Raw genomic sequence first — 18,537 nt, 5'->3', positions numbered from 1 at the left:
AATTGACCCGCATTACAAACCTGTTTGACCCGGCTTAGGAACTTTCTCAGATTTCTGGAGAGAATCGAAGCGGATCTCCCAGGTCTCGGGACTTCGGAATTCTCTTTTTTTTTCTGCTAGCGCGTCGACCCAGAAATTCTTCGAAGAACTTCAGCCGTTGTTCGCTCATAGTGATTTTGTCCCTTCAAACGAATCGACGTAGTTCTACGCCATTATCGGTTTGGCTCGTAGCCAGATTTTGACGTGAAAACGTCTTTACCCAGGCTCGGGTTACCTGTTCGATGTACTTCGTCATCCAAATAGCCATAACTTGTCGCACTTTGCGGTCTTATATCTCGATCCTCATTCACGCTGGCCGCAAACTGATTCTTGTATCGAAAGCGGAATTACCGGGATTCCCCTCTGAACGAGATCCTGTCGCGAAGCGCTACATGGTTGCTCCATGATTTCGGTTTTTCTACATACCCCTCGATCAAGCTCGGAATCTGATAAATAATAGTGAATTCTAGGCTTCTCGTGGGGTTTTAAAAGGAGAATCTTATATATGGAGCTCGATAGAGAGAGTCTGTCGCATCGTAATCGAAAGGTTCCTAATCTGGGAACGCTGGTCTATGATGAGATGTTGCTTCATCAGTAAAACAATGCTGTATCAATCCTTCCATCCAAAGAATGTCGACGTCATTCTCATACGGGTCTGCGCCTTGCGCGTCAACTCCCTCGCTCTACGACCGTCCGATTTGGGAGCAAGCTCACACCAAGCCACATCACGAAAGTGATTGCACGGAAAGCTATCACTCGTTCGGTTCTCACGAGGTAGAATCCTCGCGAATTCACCCACCGGAAACAACTTCGCCACCCATAACCATCCACATTCCAACTCACTATGGATTCCATGTCCGTCGATGCTGAGTCTAACTAAATTCTCCGATGAACGACAACAACAGTAACCGCGACCTCTCATCAGCTGCAAGGAGGAATCCGCATCAAAAACAGCTCTGGACCGAAATCAATCTAGCCCGTGCGGTCGAATAAGGAGGACCAATTATCCGCCGGCAGTCTCGATTGGCCGGAATGAATACCTTTCAGGCACATGACGCATGAGAAATTTCGTCCACCAATACCCTCAAGACGTTTTCACGCATGGAACGGTGATGTCCCAGACTTAACCTAGACTGAAATTTTTTTCTTCGTTCTCGTCAATATGGTCAGCGAAATCTCGAAAATAGGAGTCACAATGTATCGAACTCCTGCCGAGATTTCGGCCCAGAAGAGGAGAGGGCATGAGGTACGGGACATGTCATGCAATGATAAATCCATTCTTTCCAGCTGTCCGACTCAAAAGTTCAACATTTCGATGATGAGCTGAGCCGATTGAGTGGGGAGAAGACACGGGTGCTCGACGCATCTCAGTCCGATAAAGGAGCTACAAATGAGGCATGCGAGATTCTTCCGATACGTTCAGATCTCTGATACATTTTCTATGCACGGCCTCGCTTGGCACTCTCTCTGCGTGGCCATGGCTTGTACAAAGTCTGCTGCTTCGGTTCAAGCGAGTGCCCCGATCTTCTGTTCAAGCGCAGGCTCGTCGGGGGGGGGGGGGTCGGACGGAATTCTTTGCCGTGCACAGAGCTCAAGAGATGGTTGAAACCGTGCGGAACAATCCGCTTGGCAGGCTCGATTTCATTCCTGTAAATCGTTGGTTATGGATCTCCTTCGGGGAACCTTCAGAGGTCCGACGTTCCACATCCGTTCCACATCCCCTGTTGGCACTCATCCGAATTCGAATATGAGCGGAAGGAAATGAGATTCCTGAGTGAGGGATGAAGACCGAGGCTCGCCGTTACCGTGTTCTGTGATCACCGACCAGCCGAGATGAGCTTCGTATCATACGAGCAATCGACTTATCATCGCGAAGCGTCTCTTGTCCTCCGAGAATCCCACGCTAATGATTGTGAGCCAGCTGGGGAATTTGAATCGCACCCCTTGAATTTTTTGTCACCCCAGCAAAGACGTAAAACGGCGTCGCGAGCACAATTCTGATTTCCGGAACAGTCGCGTCGTGGATGCCGAAATCTCAGAGACGAACCTGGTCGCCGGAGAAATTGAATTAGAAGAATTCTCAGGGAATCGTAGAATGACGTCTGCATGATCAATGCGGCTCTAGGATGCGCCGACAAACCAGAGAACCAATTCCACCTTGAGGCAAAGCGAATAACTCGCGCGATCAGCTCATTATGGCCTCATCCCTTGATCGATTGCAGATGATGAGGAAGAATTTCGAGCTGTTGCGTTTCCTTGGAACGATCGGGAATATATTCATAATGGTGATCCTCCTGGTTTCTTTCACGGAGAGCGCGGCACTCGCTTGTGAGTGCAGGGACAGATCCCGAATATTCGTCAACTCCCTGGAGTCCAGGACGAATGCGGAAACTCTCGTGTCCCATCAGGCTAGTGGAGGAACTTATTAGGAGCTCTCATGACGTTTTCTCATACATTTTTCTATGAGCAGGACAATCGGACTTCCTCCGGCTGCTTGACTCTGATGATTGCGCTACGGTCCGCAGATTCGTCTATTTGTCAGTCAAATGGAGCAGAGAGTGCAGATCACAGCCTGGTGAATGTATAAACTCGACCGCGCGGCGATTATGACGAATTTGGGTGCTTGTGTCACCTACGTCGGCCTAGTCATTCAGAGAACGGAGGCTGTTCTCGAGAATTGAGCGGCTGTGAAAACATCGAGGCGTCTAGGATTTCGATGTGAGAGGTGAGCGGAGCACTGGAATGTCCGTCGTGATCTGGGAAAATGACGGACAGTGCTCATGAGCTCAGAAGTAAGCGAGAAATGGGTCGAGGAGTGCTTGTTCTCCACCTCAGGCTGTTTCTTATTCTTCTTTCTTATTTCCACCTGCTGACGCTATCAGTTCGGTGATGGATCGATGTTTTGCATACCCCGATAATTTATGGCCCTCGACGCCTTAACCAAACCGACTCCTCGTGAAGTTCTCGCTCGTTCAAATATCGAGCGGGGATCCTGGCCTGTCGTTGCACGAGCGTAAGCGAAAACCGGCTCTCATTGTCGTTTAACTCCGTGACCCATTGCACTTGATGAGGATAAATTTTGTTTTTTTGGAAGTTTTGAGATTTTATGTCTAACGCAGGTCCTAATGACGTTTCGCGAGGAGCGGGGGGAGATCTCGAATATTCGTTAACTCCTTCCAGCCTGGGACCGGTGCTGTCACTTCTGTATCCAATCAGGTCAGCCACGAGAGTTATTGCTGTCTTCCGGGGCCATTCTAGAGACTTTTTCTAACATCTTTATCTATACCCTTATTTCCCTGTTAATGAAGCGTGACTGTCCGTGATCGCGAAAGTTACCAAGAGTTCCTGAAATCCTGCTCAGAGCTTCGTTGTTCTCCGTCGAGTTCGGAGCGCGTGCGAAGAGGTCCCACAATGCTCATCGGATGGACCGAGACCACCAGCTGCTGCCGCCACGATGGGTCGAAGGCTTTCTCTCTGATTTTCTGCCGGTCGTTTGCCGGGGCATCGTCTCCGTTTCCGATCAGGGGCTGGAACCAAGCACTCCGCCTTCATGCAGTGAGCTTTGCAGCCCCCCGCGACTCAATAGCTCGACTCGTTCAGGAGGAATCGTGTGGCTGAATAAAGCAACGATGACGAAATTCATGGAGCTACGAGCCAGTCAATCCTTGCTGAGATCTCTGAAGGCTCCAAAGTTCCGGTAGAGCGTGAGGCTGATATCGATTACGTAAATCACAGTGAGAGACGATCCGGAAAACTCCTGAATATCGATTCCTCGCATTTTCCGGAAAATGAGGAATGCGCGAAAGCAGACGATTAAGCCTTCTGATGGAGATGACGATTGATCGAGTCATTCTCACTCATGTTTTTGCTGTCGAGTTCAATCATCGGGCGCCGATTGTAGCTGGGCAAGGGGGACTGGCCGACGACTCGGAGTCGCTCAAAAAATTATAACTCGAGTTCCCGTGTTTTCATTGAACCGTCAACGACTTGACGCTCCAAACCATGCTTGGGCCTTGGGACGCCCCTCATGTGGAGAGATAGTCCAACGTGTTCGAAACCGAAAAACTCGCGCGGAATAGTTCATCGTATCTCGGAACGATTCCCTCCCTTGCAGCCTGGAGCTGGAAGCTATAAGATTACTGCAGAGCTTCCAGGAGCAGAGGAATTGCTCTCGGGTGTCTGTCTGTCTGTCTGTGACCCGCTGCGGATCGTGATTGCGTTTTTCTCGTCAGATGGCGCGATGGCGAAGTAGCTACGCTTCTCACCTCAACCGGGACCCCCTACCGGAAGCGTGATTGATTTCGGGAGGGGAAAGCTCGAGGCCACGGGAGGACTATACCGATATGCATGGACCGGAGTGCGGTTGGGTGCGGAGTGATCAGCCCGCTCAAATGTGTCGCTCGGACGAGACTTTCGCCCTATGGTAAGCCCCTTCCCTGATTTTCTTCTCAAGGACCGAACACGAACTCTTCGGAACGCAAGCGGAGTGCTCGCAGTTTTTACTCGTCAGGAAGGGGTTCGATCTCCGATGCCAGCTTGTGTGCATCGTTCTTCATGCGATGGATGCTGATCGAGTCCATACTCGTAAGCAACGCTCGTCCGCTGATGTCTCGAACCTCGAAGTCTGGCTCTCTGAATGATCCTGCTCAGAGACGGAATCTCTACTCAAGCTTCCAATGGATGAAACCCTCTCAGATGATCTTTTTATTTCGAGTACATTCTGACTTGATATTCCGAGTTGTGTGGTGTTATTGCTTGACTTGTTTCTCAGTGTTCGTCCTTCCTACATCGGTGGTCGTATTGTGAGTGTTATCAATCGACTTACATCGTCTCAACAACGGCAATCATAATGTCTGTCGTTCAATTGCGGTTCTGCTCCTAGCGAACGACTGCAACAACAAAATATACATAACTTACTTAATTATAATCTTGATGGTGTAACGGAACCTACGTCTTCTCCGCGATGATCTCTATCTCACCGATAGTATGTGATACAGGTATATTGCGATTCTTATCTTCATCCTCAAGCATTCCGATCGGCTGTGCGCCATCGGCTCAAACGAATGCTTCTCCGGGCGCCAATGAGAGCTTTACAAAAGCTCTCCCGTGACCCATCATGAGTTGACTGACTCTAACCTCAATTACTATAGTACTTGTCGCGATCCAGGTGGGCGATGTCCACCATCGACGATTTCCGTCGACAACCCAGTTCTCTCTCGAGTCGGCAGCAGAGGATTCCTTACGATGGATTCGCTCAATCGGATGGGGCACTGCGTCTTCATCGTAAAAAACTTTCTTCCACTGATCCAATATCTGTCGTGGCAATGGCTTCGCGATGGGTATGGCGAAGATTTCCTCGCTCGACGGGAGCTCGAGGTTCTTCAGTCACTTACTCCGGCTATAGCTAATTGTCGGTATTTCGGTCACTGAACTCGCATCGAAGTTCCGAGATGCATTTCAATCCTGACTGAATCTCCTGGATAGCAGAAAGTAAAAATATAACGTCGCTCCATCGAATGCTTTGTGTCAAACTCAACCCCTGTTGCTTCTAATAATTACATTACGCGTAGGATAGTCACATCTTCGTTTGCGATATTATCTCCCCGTATCTACACTGCGCTAGTCTGATAGCTTCCATTCTGCGAAGCGAACTCACTACAGCAAGCTCCTTATTTGTAACGTTGGAATACATCGGGAAATGTCTTGTGTGCTGTGCTCGATGTTCTTCGGGTATAATTAGCTTGAGCCTCCGCAAACATCCTAACTACTGACGAACTCCGGGACAGAGCAGTCGAAGTGATCGCAGAAATCCTCTCACCGGGCCAGGGAGCGGAAGTTCAAGCCCTGACAATAAGCCCAATATCCAGAACTCGAGGATCGCTTCTCGTGGATATCGCTTCGATTACGGTTCCATGCGCCTTCAGTTAACACATCGTGTAGGTGTGCAGCTCGCAGCTCACGGCTCGCAATCTGGTTCGGTGACTTCGGCTCAAAGACGCTCAACTTGATCTTCGTGGCTAATTACAAGAAGTGCCGGATTCGGAGCCGGAGGAATCGGAGGAGGTGCTTGGAGCTTCGTCTGTTTCTTTGTGGCTAAGTTGTTCCCGTCACTACTGCTACCGCTGTTGCCGGGGGCTATTTCCCTAGCTGGGGAAGTGGCTTTAGGCGAGGGCGTCATTGCCGGCCCAGCCGCCAGGTACGAGAAAACACAGAGTACAGCGTAGAAGATGTTGTACGCCATCTTGGATCGGTACTTGCGCTCAGAGATTTTCTTCGTGTTGGGATCTGAAAGCGGAAGAAATCGCATCAGCTGGCGGCTTGCTCGCTTTGAACGAAAACGAGATCGTCGGCGAAGGCTGGCACATGATAGATCGGTGCGAGAACTCACTGTATTCCTCGAGAACGAAGACGCCTTCATCTGTGTGGTAGCATTTGTAAATGTTCTCGACCCGCACGAAGAACTGGAATTATTTTAAGCTTGAGATAATGAATATTCTAGGGGTGGAAGCTGACATGAGCCTGGAGGCTGATACGGGGCAGGATCAGCGCTGCTCTTTGACACAGCCAGAAGCAAACAATCGTACTCTATCTCAACCAGGGATGGTCCGAATGGTGTTCGAGGCTATTCGAACGATCGGGCGACAGATCTCTGAACTTACTTTGCTATTTTCGAAGAGTAGTCCCACTCCGTCAACGTAGACCTGGAGTATGCCACCCTCTCCAGTCTGCATGTCTTCGATGGGGAACTCTCCTCCGAGGTCGGGGAGGGGCTTCCTCAATCCGTCGCGGCTGATGGCATTGTCCATGGCACTTTTGATACAGTAATACAATTTCTTGCACTTGGACGTGTAGTATTTGTGGAGTTGCATTTCTGCCCCCGACTGCCGCCAGAGGCACAAAACGTTATTTGTGGGGCAATAGGTAATGTTGACGATCCTCTCGAAGAAGTACCTCTCGACGATACTGCCATTGGCGGCGCGGACGATCAAGCCATCTTCCCGAACCTGCGAGGAGCGATTCTTATCAGTCAGGAGGAAGTCGGGTCATCGGAAATATCCTTCGGAATGCGTTGTTACGAATCTGAAACAGCGGCACCGATTCTGCTCCTGTACCAACCTCCATGAAGCGCGTACACTCTGCTGAATCATTCCCTAAGCGCACCGTGAAGGTTTGACGCAACACTTGCTGACTCGCTAAGGGCTTCAGACTGAGCGAATTCCCCTCCAGATGATCCAGTTGGTCAAGAACATCGTTCACTTCTGCGCTGTACGCTAACGATATGTGACACTTACCCAACAAACGACGGACCTGCGGACAGAAACACGACTCAGCTTCCGCATCGGCAGTCCCCGATTATTCGAGAGCGTCTCTAACAATCGAGAGCGTCCATACGAAAATGATATGACTAGTCATTGATAAATTTCCAATTTATCGACTCGAATCACTGACCTTTTGTCGCAAACGATCCTTACTAACGTTCATCATAACCATGAAAGCAATTAGGTTTTGTAGAATAACCGCAAGAAGCCTATCCTCATCCTCTTGTAGTCTTTTCTGGTCTGAATTATTCAGGCCAGTGTATCTGTGGGACAATAAAATGTTCTTGTAGAAAACTCGGCGTTCTGTCCGATGCTCAAGCCGCAGGGCACGTTCCGGAGAGCTGAATGCTGGGTGCTAAATGGTCGAGGCATGTAGAAGTTCTGCTCACCTTTCCATCATTTCGCCAGGCTTCTGGTCCATGCCTATGAGATCGCGTTCCTGAGTTACAGCGTCGTAGAACACATCTTCCCAGAACTCCATGTTGTCCCACAATGTACTCTTGTCCTTGATCAACTCTTGGAAGACGTAAATTCGTTCTGGGGGTTCGACGCTCGACATACGATGGAGAACTTTGCCCGCTTGACCTGGCTTCCCGGCACACCAAAACGACTCCTTGCGATTGCCGCCGAGTGACACCTGGTAATGATGAGGATTATTGCCTTCGTCATCTGAGGGTGCCTTGACGCACTTCTTGGGAAATTCCCACGTCTGGAAAGAAACGAGAGACGGCGACTCTACGAACCAGGTCAGCGTCGCTGTCTGAGATCGCGGATCGCGCCGCAGAACCTTTCCTCTCCTTCCGTTGTAAGAACAGCGGGTTCGTAGATATGGATCCCGTGTCCGAAAGGTCGGACTGGAAAGAGATTCCACAACGAATAAATATGAATGGAAAAATTCACATGAGGTGGGAAAATCTCCCGTTCCGGGATAATGACGTCGTGCATTCCAAAATATAGAGATATTGAACCGATAGCCTACTTGATTATTGGCGTTGTTGGCTATCTTGTTCATCATTTTCTTCATGCTGGAGAGTCCTGTCTTGAACATATCCGACGTTGAAGAATCGCTGATGGCGTCCACCTTGGAGAAAACCCCGCCCCGAGCGAACAAGCTCTTCCCCATTCCGAGATCTATGGAGGGACGATTGCTATTCGCCCGCTCTTGGCCTGAAATTGCGAGCGATTTCCCGGTCGATAAACAAACGTTTCCGGAGCCTTCCGACTGAAATGCCGATCGCTATCGCATCTCGTGCGAGTGCCTTCGATCCACGTGAATTTCACAATCCGATTACCGACCTGCTGCAGCTGGATATACGGTTTCCGTGGATATCGCGGAATGCGTGCTCATCTGCGAAATACTCTGATTGCTTGCCGATCCCAGCAGGTTGTTGCTCAAGCTACTCCTACTGCTCCTGTTGCCTATGGTGTCGTAGTAATGGGTATGGGCGATCTCAAGTACCTGCGATCGACAGAACCCGACTTATTCGGCGTCGAGTCCCGCATGGAACGTGCGCACGGTCCAATCGTTCGAGTGAGGGCTGAGATTGCTTTTCCCCGCTCCATCAATGAAGCATAACAGACCGAGCCGCGAGTTACCTGCATAGCACTTGCGATGCCGCCAGTCCCGCACTTCTGATAATCGTGTTCTAGGCCGGCTATGATGTATTGCAGCATCTTCACGGTGCCTTTGAAGACGTCCTTAGTGATGCGGACGTCTTCAATGTTGTCCTCGGGGCCAACCTTGTGCTCAAAAGCCTTGTTCAGCTTGGAAAGCACAAAGTTCCGGTGTCCTTCATCCCACATCAGTTGTTTGACTCGATTCTGTTGGAAGAAATTCACGCCTCTGCCATCTGCGACTCCCATCACGACTTCGAGTAGAAAGCGTTGAAGTTCACTGAAAGAGAATGAACGACCATCCCGGTCCCACGTTATTTTCTGGGAGACCAGACGTCTTCGGCGAGATTCCGTCTTCTGGTTGGTAAGCTCGGGATCATCCACTCACCTCGGCTCGAGTGAGTTCCGTCCCCCATGTGACCCTCCGCTGAATTTCCTGTCGGCTTGATGTGACAGCTTGCTAAGTTGTGCCTTTGCTAACGGAGCTAACGGTTCCGACTTCTCTTTAGTTTTGCCTGCAATTGATTGCGCATGCTAGCTAGTGTCCAATGGGAGACTTGTTCCGCTGAATGCGAACTGAAGCAGTCGCACTTAAGGACCGAGGCGCTTCCAAGTCAATGCGCTCGATTGTGCAACTCACTGATGAATCCAGAGATAGCGTGTTTGGTCTGATCGGCAATTTCTTTCGTTTGGTCGGCCACTCTATCGAGACCGCTCTCATTCAGCATTTCCTTGGCCTCAGCCATGCGTTCTCCACTGAGGGCCTGTTTGAACTTTTTCTTGCTTGCGCTAGCGGCTGTCTTGCTCAGCTCTTCCGCGACTCTGCCGGCCTGAAAGGATTCCGGACACTCGGTCAGATACAAGATACGACTTTGCGCAACACAGAGACTCGGCGGCTCGCAATCAGCACTGCGCAAATTGTTGGCGAGGCGAACTTACTTTCCCGAGGCCTTCTTTAGCTTTGATCATTTTCTCCATGAGTGGCTTGCCTTGGGCGTTCTGACCGAGTGAGCCCGCGCGGTGGAGAACGCCGCTGAGCTTCTTTGCAATGTGTTCCACTTCCTGTGCGAATTCGTCATCTTCCCCCTCGTCTGGAATCCGCGCTCGTTAATCAACCGGGTCGGAAGTCCCGCATTCAGAGCAAAAAATTCCCACGCCGGGCTTTTCAGCCACTAGGGGAAACGAGACTGCGGTGAAATTACGTCAACCTGAAATTCGCTCACCACTCCTGACGCCATCGTCCGAATCCTCATCGTAGCTGCTGCTCTGACCGCCCTTATCATCATCTTTTTTGTTACTGGCGAGCGCTTCGTCGGAAAGTGAGCTGTCGCTAAACGAGTCTCTCCTCTCTCGCGCGGTGTGCTGTGATGATGGAGTGCCCGGAATAACCAACTGGGTTGGCGGCTGGTAGACGAGCAAATGATCAAAAAGTGCCGGGAAGTCCCCTGTGGGGTGTTGTCGTTCCTCTATCTGTTTCTCGGCCATCGAATCTGCGGAGCGAAAACGCGAATAATTCGAGGGAGCCTGAATGCGTTCCTGGAGCTCCGCCGTCAACAGCGGAAGCGCGTTCGCGGCCTCTACACCCCCGAATAAGTTAGACTTCTGTTCTTAGCTAGGTAGTATCTCGGGCCGAGTTCATCGCGAGCGGGGAGCCGGGAATGGGGAAGTTGCCTTCCCGCAGAATCCCACCTGTGCGGACAAACATGGGCTGCTGCTCGGTGTCTTCGTCCTCTTCCTCGGACAGAGATCGTTCGCTCTCGCAGCCGCTCTCGGCGTCTTGTTTGCGACTCCGATCTCGAACATCTTTGAGAATTTCCTCGAGTTTTTCACTCCAAACGGCGACGCGGACGGATTCCAATTCGTCACTGTACCACTTTGGCTTGTCACCGATCGTCATGGCGTCCGAGATGCCTGCAACGAGATTCAGTCGGGACATCCAGTATTGGGTCCGGGGTTCTGGGAGCGGAACCGGGGAGCTCGGGGAGCCGTGAAAGACGCGAGAAGCACCCACCTGTATTAATTCTCTCGAAAGCCACGTTTGAGGGCTTGAGGGCCCACTCGATGAAGTATTCGACTGCTTGAGTTCGCACCAGCTTCCGGAGGAACGGTGGCGGCTCGCCGTTCTTTTCGGCGCGAGACATGAGAAAACTGTTCACTTGAAATGCCACCACGGGCCGGGGATATAGACGCAGGGTGCGCGTGTGCTCCAGAACATTCTGCAACACTCCAGATGAGTTGAAAAACTTCACCAGCGATACACGGATTGCGACGTCAACCGTGTCGGCGTCCAGGACTAGTGAAGCCGAGTTCCGTCCTTTCATCGACTCGAGGAGCTGCGGGATGAATGTCTCGTGAAGAAAGTCGACCTCCAGAATCGATCGTTCGACGTCTCGACACTTGTTAATTCGTATTCGATTCGTTCAGACCGACCTGTGAGAAATAGTGGCTGAGTAGAGCGCCCTCGGGATGAGGCAGAGGTGGCATGGGCTCGCATCCGGGCGGCCGAGTGATTGTGCAGGTGTCCAGGTTAACGAGCCACACATCGTTCGGCAACATTAGTTTTTTCGATTTTGTAACAAAAAATGAAGCGGGGACGCCTGCATCGGTAGAAATGCTCGTGAGCTAACTCGCTATGCTTCGCCGTTGTATCACTCGATCCATTGCCGACTTATATGTAGGTGACAGAAATCTCGCTCACCGATTATGTACGGCGTCGGCGCCAAAAGAAGCTGTTCGGCCTCGTCTATGATAGTGGGTAACAACGGAATCACAGGGAACATATATTCCAAGGGATATAGTAACGCAACCAGCGACATAATAGAAATTGACAAGGCGTTGTAGTCACGGGACTGAAGGACAACCTGTCGGTGGAAAGGGATGGGCTGAGTGTACTGACATGCCTCGGGAAAAAATCATTCGTATCTCGAGCGTACCGGGAAGCCAGCGGTAGGTCGGATACGAACTTCCTTACGAGCCCTTGTCCCGCCCCCCCGAACCGCTGCGCCGCATGGACCGAGACTCGCTCTGCGCGAAAGTCGGAACAATTCTCTGCTGACGTCGTGATTGCGGTAGCCACTCAACTCAGCTCACCTTGTTCTCGAGTAGAATGCATTTGAGCACTTCAACACAGTTGTCGATGCCTAGTAGTTCCAGTGGTAAGTGCACAGGGAAGTCGAGCAACGAAAATCGTTTGTGGTCGGGCAAAGCGAAAACAATGGGTTGCTCTTTCTGGCACATCGACAGTAATTCCACCTGGAATAGATGGAAGCCAATTTTCTTGAGGTTTCGGATACGAGTCAGGAATCGTACGACTTCACGAATCGTTCACTATCAGCACTCAGAGCCTGATTAATAAATAGCCCCAGCCCAAATGCCCCCGAATTCGCCCTGTACGTCGGATCCGAGTGGGTCAGGCACCCATGTCGGCTCCCGGCTCAGGAAAAATATCCGGTCGGAATCCGCTCGACTCGTGTCTGCCGCTGACCTACCTCGACCTTTGTTTTCTCGGGTACCGGCACAGGCAGCGATAAGAGACGGAGGATCCATTTCTCAATCTCTTGTACGATTTCCAATAACGCGGGACACAATGATGAGATTGCGGCATGCGGCGAAACGAAGGTTTGCCACAACGAGTCCCTGCAATAGGAAGATTGATCGACGTCAGCATCGTGAGCGACTTCCTCCGGAACTTGGATTCTCGAATCGGAGGCGCTCTGGAGCGCTGTGGCAACAGGATTGAGGAGGAGAGCAGAAGAGGGCAGGATCTGACAGCGAGGGCCGGCTGCTCTGACGGTGAAGAACGTGATTCGGACGAAGGCAATATCGTCTTCCGGGACTGCCGAGGGACTCACTTTTGACAGGGCTGCTGACACGTGCACTTGATCCCTGCATCGTTGATGGTGTCCAAGATGCGTTTCAGCTCGAGCAAACACTCACGAAACGTCGAAAAAAACGGATGGTGAGAAATGACGCAAAATGACGTCAGGCTGAATAAAGTTCGCGCTCCTGCCGACACTTGCAACTTGCGTTGAAAGTTCAGGCAAACTCCATAACGGACGCGGCTCGAGTCCTTCTCGGTCAATGAGAACACAAACGGTTCCACTTCGCGTAGACCGAGCTGTTTCGGCCCGCGCACTTGACATCCTTCCGGTTGGCAGAAGTAGCTCACGTCGTGAGGAAGGGCGAAGTCGGCGTGGTCGCTTATGGGATAGCGGCGGAGCAGTTTTGGCAGCTGCACCTGAAAGTGGAGACTCCGAGTGAACTTCCAATGAGGCTGCGCACACCCTCCGCGACGCCCCATTCTAAATCGAGCTGCTCGTAAAAGCCCACCGGAAGCGCTTGGCTCGAGAAGCTATTTGAATAGACCCACTGAAATCCGTGGGGCTGAGGGCAAAAGCGTGCAGCCATGGGAATTATCAACTTTGGAACGCTCCCACAGAACGAGCTGTGAAGAGTGATTACTTGTTCTCTCTCTGGATGGCTGACCTTTTTATGATGGTTCGAACTCGCGCCCACCACGACCAAGTAGTCGACAAGGCGAGGACAGAAATATTTTCCGACGATGTCCATTACTGCCTGGGCAGCAACTCAGCTCGGTGCTGGCGGAGCCTTGGCACTCATCTGGTCCTGAAAGGATGGAAGACCCGTTTTTATCCCGAAGAGATACCACAAGACCCTCATGGCGAGCACGGCTCCATGTGGGTCGTGGACACGAAGCGCGGAAGTCTCGTCTGGGGCCACCTCGCGTCCCATGATCTACATGCCGGTTGCTGATGAAGGATTACCCTATCAGGCTATCAGTTGGATCGTCCGACTCAAACCCCCACGCTGAACAGTAAGGATACGCTAGCATGTGTATTGTGTATCATCTGGCCGGACTCATCAGGTTCGGCGTATTTCCGTCCCACGCGATTAATCGGCAATTCTGATTCGGAGCTCATGCGATGAACGCAGGGGATCGCCGTATTCTTGAATGGGGACATGTCAGCAGTCTCAACAGGGATCCGAGAGCATCCGAGTGCCTGAAAGCCCATCTGAGACAATGCGATGCCTCTCATACAAGTCATCGCTCCTCACATATGGAGCTTCATAAAGGAGAGCAATAGCGACGGAGCCGTCACGCTCCGTTCGTGATCTCTTTTCATCGGATATCGGAGATCGCCGCGCTGGCCAAAAGAAAGGGAATTGGAGCCGTCCATCCACCAGCCGTCTTAGTGCCGACCGCTGGCTCGATCGTTGTGCTGCTCTGACGTATGTACATACATATATATTTTCCAAGTGTCTACTTTGTTTAACGTCGGGGAATGATTGACGGCGAGCCAAGAAATAATATCCGCGAGACGTTGCGTCCCTCAATCTCCTACGTGTGCTGTGGCCGACGTTTTCTATTGTTAGACAAACTTTGCTGAATCGCACCTCTCCAGTCTGGCCCCATCTCGGCTCGCCTGATCAACTGATTACGTGACAGCATGTACACATCGAGCTTGCTGATATAGAAAATGATCTCCTAATTAGCGAGCTTTACTTGTTGCTTGTCGTGCGTGTTCTCCGGGGAAATTATGGTCAGTGTTCAGAGAAGCGAAGGTGAAACCACAATCGGATCGGAATGCTCATGCTGAGGAGCCGTCAAATTCATCTGCTAGATCTCGGAGGAACCTCTTTTGCGAGGTGAGTGGTCGCCACCAGAAACGCAATCATCAGCTTCGGATGTTTACCAACGCGGACAAGAGGGGAGCGAATATTGCGATCGATAAGAAAGTGACGGTTTCCCGCAGAACTCATTGAAACGCTCCCAAATCGACCCCGAGCGAGGTGCGGAGCCGGAATCTTGGGGCGATCGTCTTGGATAAAATCGATACAGCGTGGAACTCGCGATAAGGAAGGTTTCCAAGATGTCACTGATCAGGAATTCGAATGAGGGGGATCGGAGATTCGAAGATTCGCTCCGAGTCGGCTCTCTCTTGGCTGATGCCCCGGAATATCCGATGCTCGACACGATAGAGTGAGCTATGTCAGCCGAAGACTGACGGCCGTTCGGACTGTGATTCCCATTGCTTCGCTGCCCTTCTCCCCCGGATTGAACAGGACACACGGGGCACTTCCATGGGAGTTCTTGCGAATCGAAAGCATTCCGACTCTCCATGCCGGAGACGTGAACTCTGGCCTCATGAGCCGGAGAAATACGACACGGCACCAGGCGTCGGCGCCTCGGAAGCCGACACCTGAGTCAGCCATCGCCCCCCTCCCCAGGACTTTCGGGGAAGTGGGCAAAAATTACCATTTTTCTTAGCCTTCCATCGGAATTCGAACGCCCTTCACGGATTCTCTCAATTTTTCTTCGTTCAAGTGTGGGCGAACGGAACGTCGCTCTTCGTTGGAAAATTTCGCGGCAAGTGATCATTCTCGATTGTGGGGTTAGGAAACGTCGCCAAACGGAATAAGCCTGAGGCGCCTTCGAAGCACCGATATCCTCGGCTCCGAATATCTCAAGTTTCCACATCCAAGCGCAGTCGACTTCCGATACAGGCCCCGTCTGTTCGAGCACCTCCGTAGCGATTCTTGTTGTACATAGATCGCTGCAATCAGACAATCTCCATAATTTCTGTCGTTGACAGTCAATGACAGGTAGAGGTGCGGTAGATCATTCTTCCGGGCCGAGGCTTGCTTTGAATAAAATGTTTCTCGGACTGACGAAAACGGTCCTGTCACGCACGGCGTCCGACAAATCTGCGAATTGCAGTCTGTAGAAGTTTTCGAGTGGAAAATCCCTGTCGTCTCATTACTTGAGAACATTCTCAGGCTTTACGGATGTTTTCCTTAGAACGTATCGGGAACATGTATGATTCGAAGACTATTTGCGGTCGGAAGACGCTCGCGATCGTTAATCAAGTGACCCCCGAAGGATATTTGTCGCGGCCGTTCTTCAATCCAATCGAGGCGACTGCGACGAAGACAAGCACGGAGCCGGTTGGCGAAACAGTGACTACGGAAGATTCGACCAGCTTCGGAAAAATTGTTTGATCTCGCGACGAGCACACACTTCAATTCGTTATCGAGACGAATCCATCGACGAAGGATGTAGAGAAGCGATTCGACTCATCGGGGCGATGCTCGCAGTGTTCTTGAACGCAAGCAAACGACATTCGTTGTTCCCTTGACATTCATCCGCCGCGCAAGCGAACAGCGCGATTTCTCTTGTTTTTTCTCTTCATCCAGCCCGATTCCTTGCAATTTTTATCATCGCAATCGCCATCTATACACAGAACACTGGGCCGCGCGAATGAACGCGAAAGATTCAATAGGATCGGGATTTGGCTTCTGTGAGGGCACTTGGCGCGACAACACAGATTGCTACTCAGCGAAGAGACGAGTCGTGTCTACGCTCGCACACTCGTTTGTTTGGAAACTCTGTGTCGGTACATACGCAGAGAAAAGCGCTGTACGTCGCACGCAAGACACCCGCGAGCAGCTTCCTTATCGTGTTGCTCTGATTCGATGACGAGGAGGACACCCATAGAAATAAGGCTCATGGTCATCATCAATCAAAATAGTCAGCAGAGTTATATACCGAGCCCCTACGCTGACGGACAACAGACCTCGCGTCTGTATGAGGGGGTTCACTTCCAAGAACTCGTTCTAATAATTGGTAGACTCGAGAAACTTCATCTGATGAAGTTTTTCGCTCTTTCCCAACGTTTTGCGATCGGTGAAATCGAGTTTGGTTTTAGGCAGAAGCTAGGCAACCTGGTCCCCGCCGAACGAGCCGACCGTTTTCCTCGTAAGACAAGCGGAAGGAAAAGATTCGGAAGTATTCGATTAGTGAGCGATACCGAATTGCCTAAATTGACGACCGGACAAATAGAATACACCTCCCCGGTTACCGTCACTGTCAGCTCCGTCGTTTCGCTCCGCAATGCGCAGAGCGCAATGTTCTAAATTTGAGAGTTCGCGTGCTGCAGCTCCCCGTGTCGTCTTCCGAAACACACGAGAACTACATGGATTCCGTTCCTCGACAAGCTCACTGCACTGACCCACTAGACAATCAAAGCACTGACCGAATTCGGTCCCGCTGGTTGAAGGCGGAAACCGTGCCGCGGGTCGTCGACGAGCTCCGAGAGTTATGGTTCGGCACAGTCAGTGAATCGTACTCGGGAACTGTAACTCTTTCACTGAGCGGAGTTCCGTCAAGTTGCCCGAAGAACAATTTGGGTAAACGAATTCGTAGATCGTGGCAACGGTGCCCTCGCACTTCCAATCGAGTCCACCGAGTCGAAATCGGGCCTCCGATCCCGCTGGTCTTATGACCGGCGGAAGCTTCGTTGGATGGAGTCCAGTGCGCTCACCTCAGATCACTGATCACATATACTAGCAGCAGCCGAAGTTTACGTTGGAGCAGCGTCAAACTGTGCTGTTTGCTCCTGTTCCTTTGGAGAGTTATCGCAGACTGAGTGGAGGGCCCAGGCCGCCGCCGCGGTCGCCTCCTTTCGCTCCGGAGAAGGTCCTAATGCAGCCGCAGCGCCACCAACGCCATCGACACGTTCGAATCCTCGCGCCGCTGTCCTCCGTGGGACCGAGCCTTTGACATGCTGCCGCGGACGGACGGCTCCGACGACAATAATTAGCGCAATCATACCTCCCGTTGCTACGACCACCTTTGCAGCTTATCCGATTTTCCTCCATGGAGACGCTCGAGAAAATCGTCGGAATCCAATCTCCCGGCTGATCCCTTCGTTAGAGTAGCGGGTCCGTGGACTGAACCTGAGGGAACCTAGAAAGGCAAGTCGTCCTGTCTCCTGAGAAGATCAGATGGATGGGGGTCAAGGTCGACTCGGAGCAGAATAATCTATACAGGGAACATTTAGTTCTGGAAAAGCTCGCCAGTCGCGGTGAAAAGCGTTGCATCTGTATTCTACCGCCGCGGCGGCCCGGGCACGGGAAAACCTAATGTTTCTCTCGTTCGGAGCCGTTTGAGTTTTTTCTTGAGAGGAAGAATCTCCTAGCAGGGTCTCCGGAGCAGATGACAACCGAGTCCGAATTTTCCTAGCTCTTGCAGTCGTTTCTACTTTGGACAACACACTGAACGTCCTCAAGGATAGTGGATTCTGTTCCATGGACCCGGAGTGAGAATCGGCACGGACCCTTGCTAACAATGCTAGGCCCAAAGCGAAATGGAGACTTCGAGGGAACTTTATCCCGGGACCGTCGATATTCAACCTCCAGTATTCACCAATTGGAGCTCTTCTACTGAATTCTGTCCCGCCTGCTGGAACCACAGTGACGACCTCAGCCGCGGAACCCGCCCCCAAGCAATGGATCAATGTCTCATCCGATTCCTCCAAGGCTCAACGATAAAGGTCTTCGAGCGAGAGAAAGCGAGCCATCCGTCCAGATGCCCCGGATCCACCGAGAAAGAACTCTTGCAGTCCTCGTCCGCGACTGCTCATCAAGAGAACGATTTCTCGCTCTGTGGGATGGGCCGAGAAATTGGTCTCGATAGGCCGACCTTGGCAACAACTGCGAGCACCAGAGTTACTCGACTTTTTCAAATCGAGTTCCCTCCCCTTCA

The 18,537-nt window shown here is 51.5% G+C and overlaps 1 protein-coding gene across 1 annotated transcript; it reads right to left on the bottom strand.

Moving 5' to 3' along the window:
* Positions 1 to 6,028: 6,028 nt before the first annotated feature.
* On the bottom strand, positions 6,029 to 13,541 carry Rab3-GEF (Rab3 GDP-GTP exchange factor). Its single transcript, XM_029111004.1, is given in 22 exon segments — positions 6,029 to 6,324; positions 6,428 to 6,500; positions 6,699 to 7,043; positions 7,156 to 7,347; positions 7,489 to 7,621; positions 7,748 to 7,995; positions 8,102 to 8,212; positions 8,338 to 8,517; positions 8,629 to 8,817; positions 8,955 to 9,252; positions 9,361 to 9,487; positions 9,613 to 9,802; positions 9,912 to 10,063; positions 10,196 to 10,462; positions 10,662 to 10,883; positions 10,984 to 11,305; positions 11,403 to 11,569; positions 11,671 to 11,833; positions 12,063 to 12,224; positions 12,461 to 12,608; positions 12,824 to 13,209; positions 13,458 to 13,541. Coding segments are annotated over 22 exon segments (4,455 nt in total).
* Positions 13,542 to 18,537: the final 4,996 nt, after the last annotated feature.

This window comes from Galendromus occidentalis, unplaced genomic scaffold (genome assembly GCF_000255335.2).
Source record: "Galendromus occidentalis unplaced genomic scaffold, Mocc_1.1 scf7180000077191, whole genome shotgun sequence".
In the NCBI taxonomy this organism is placed as follows: Eukaryota; Metazoa; Arthropoda; class Arachnida; order Mesostigmata; family Phytoseiidae; genus Galendromus; species Galendromus occidentalis.
This window is presented reverse-complemented; position numbering and strand designations above follow the sequence as displayed.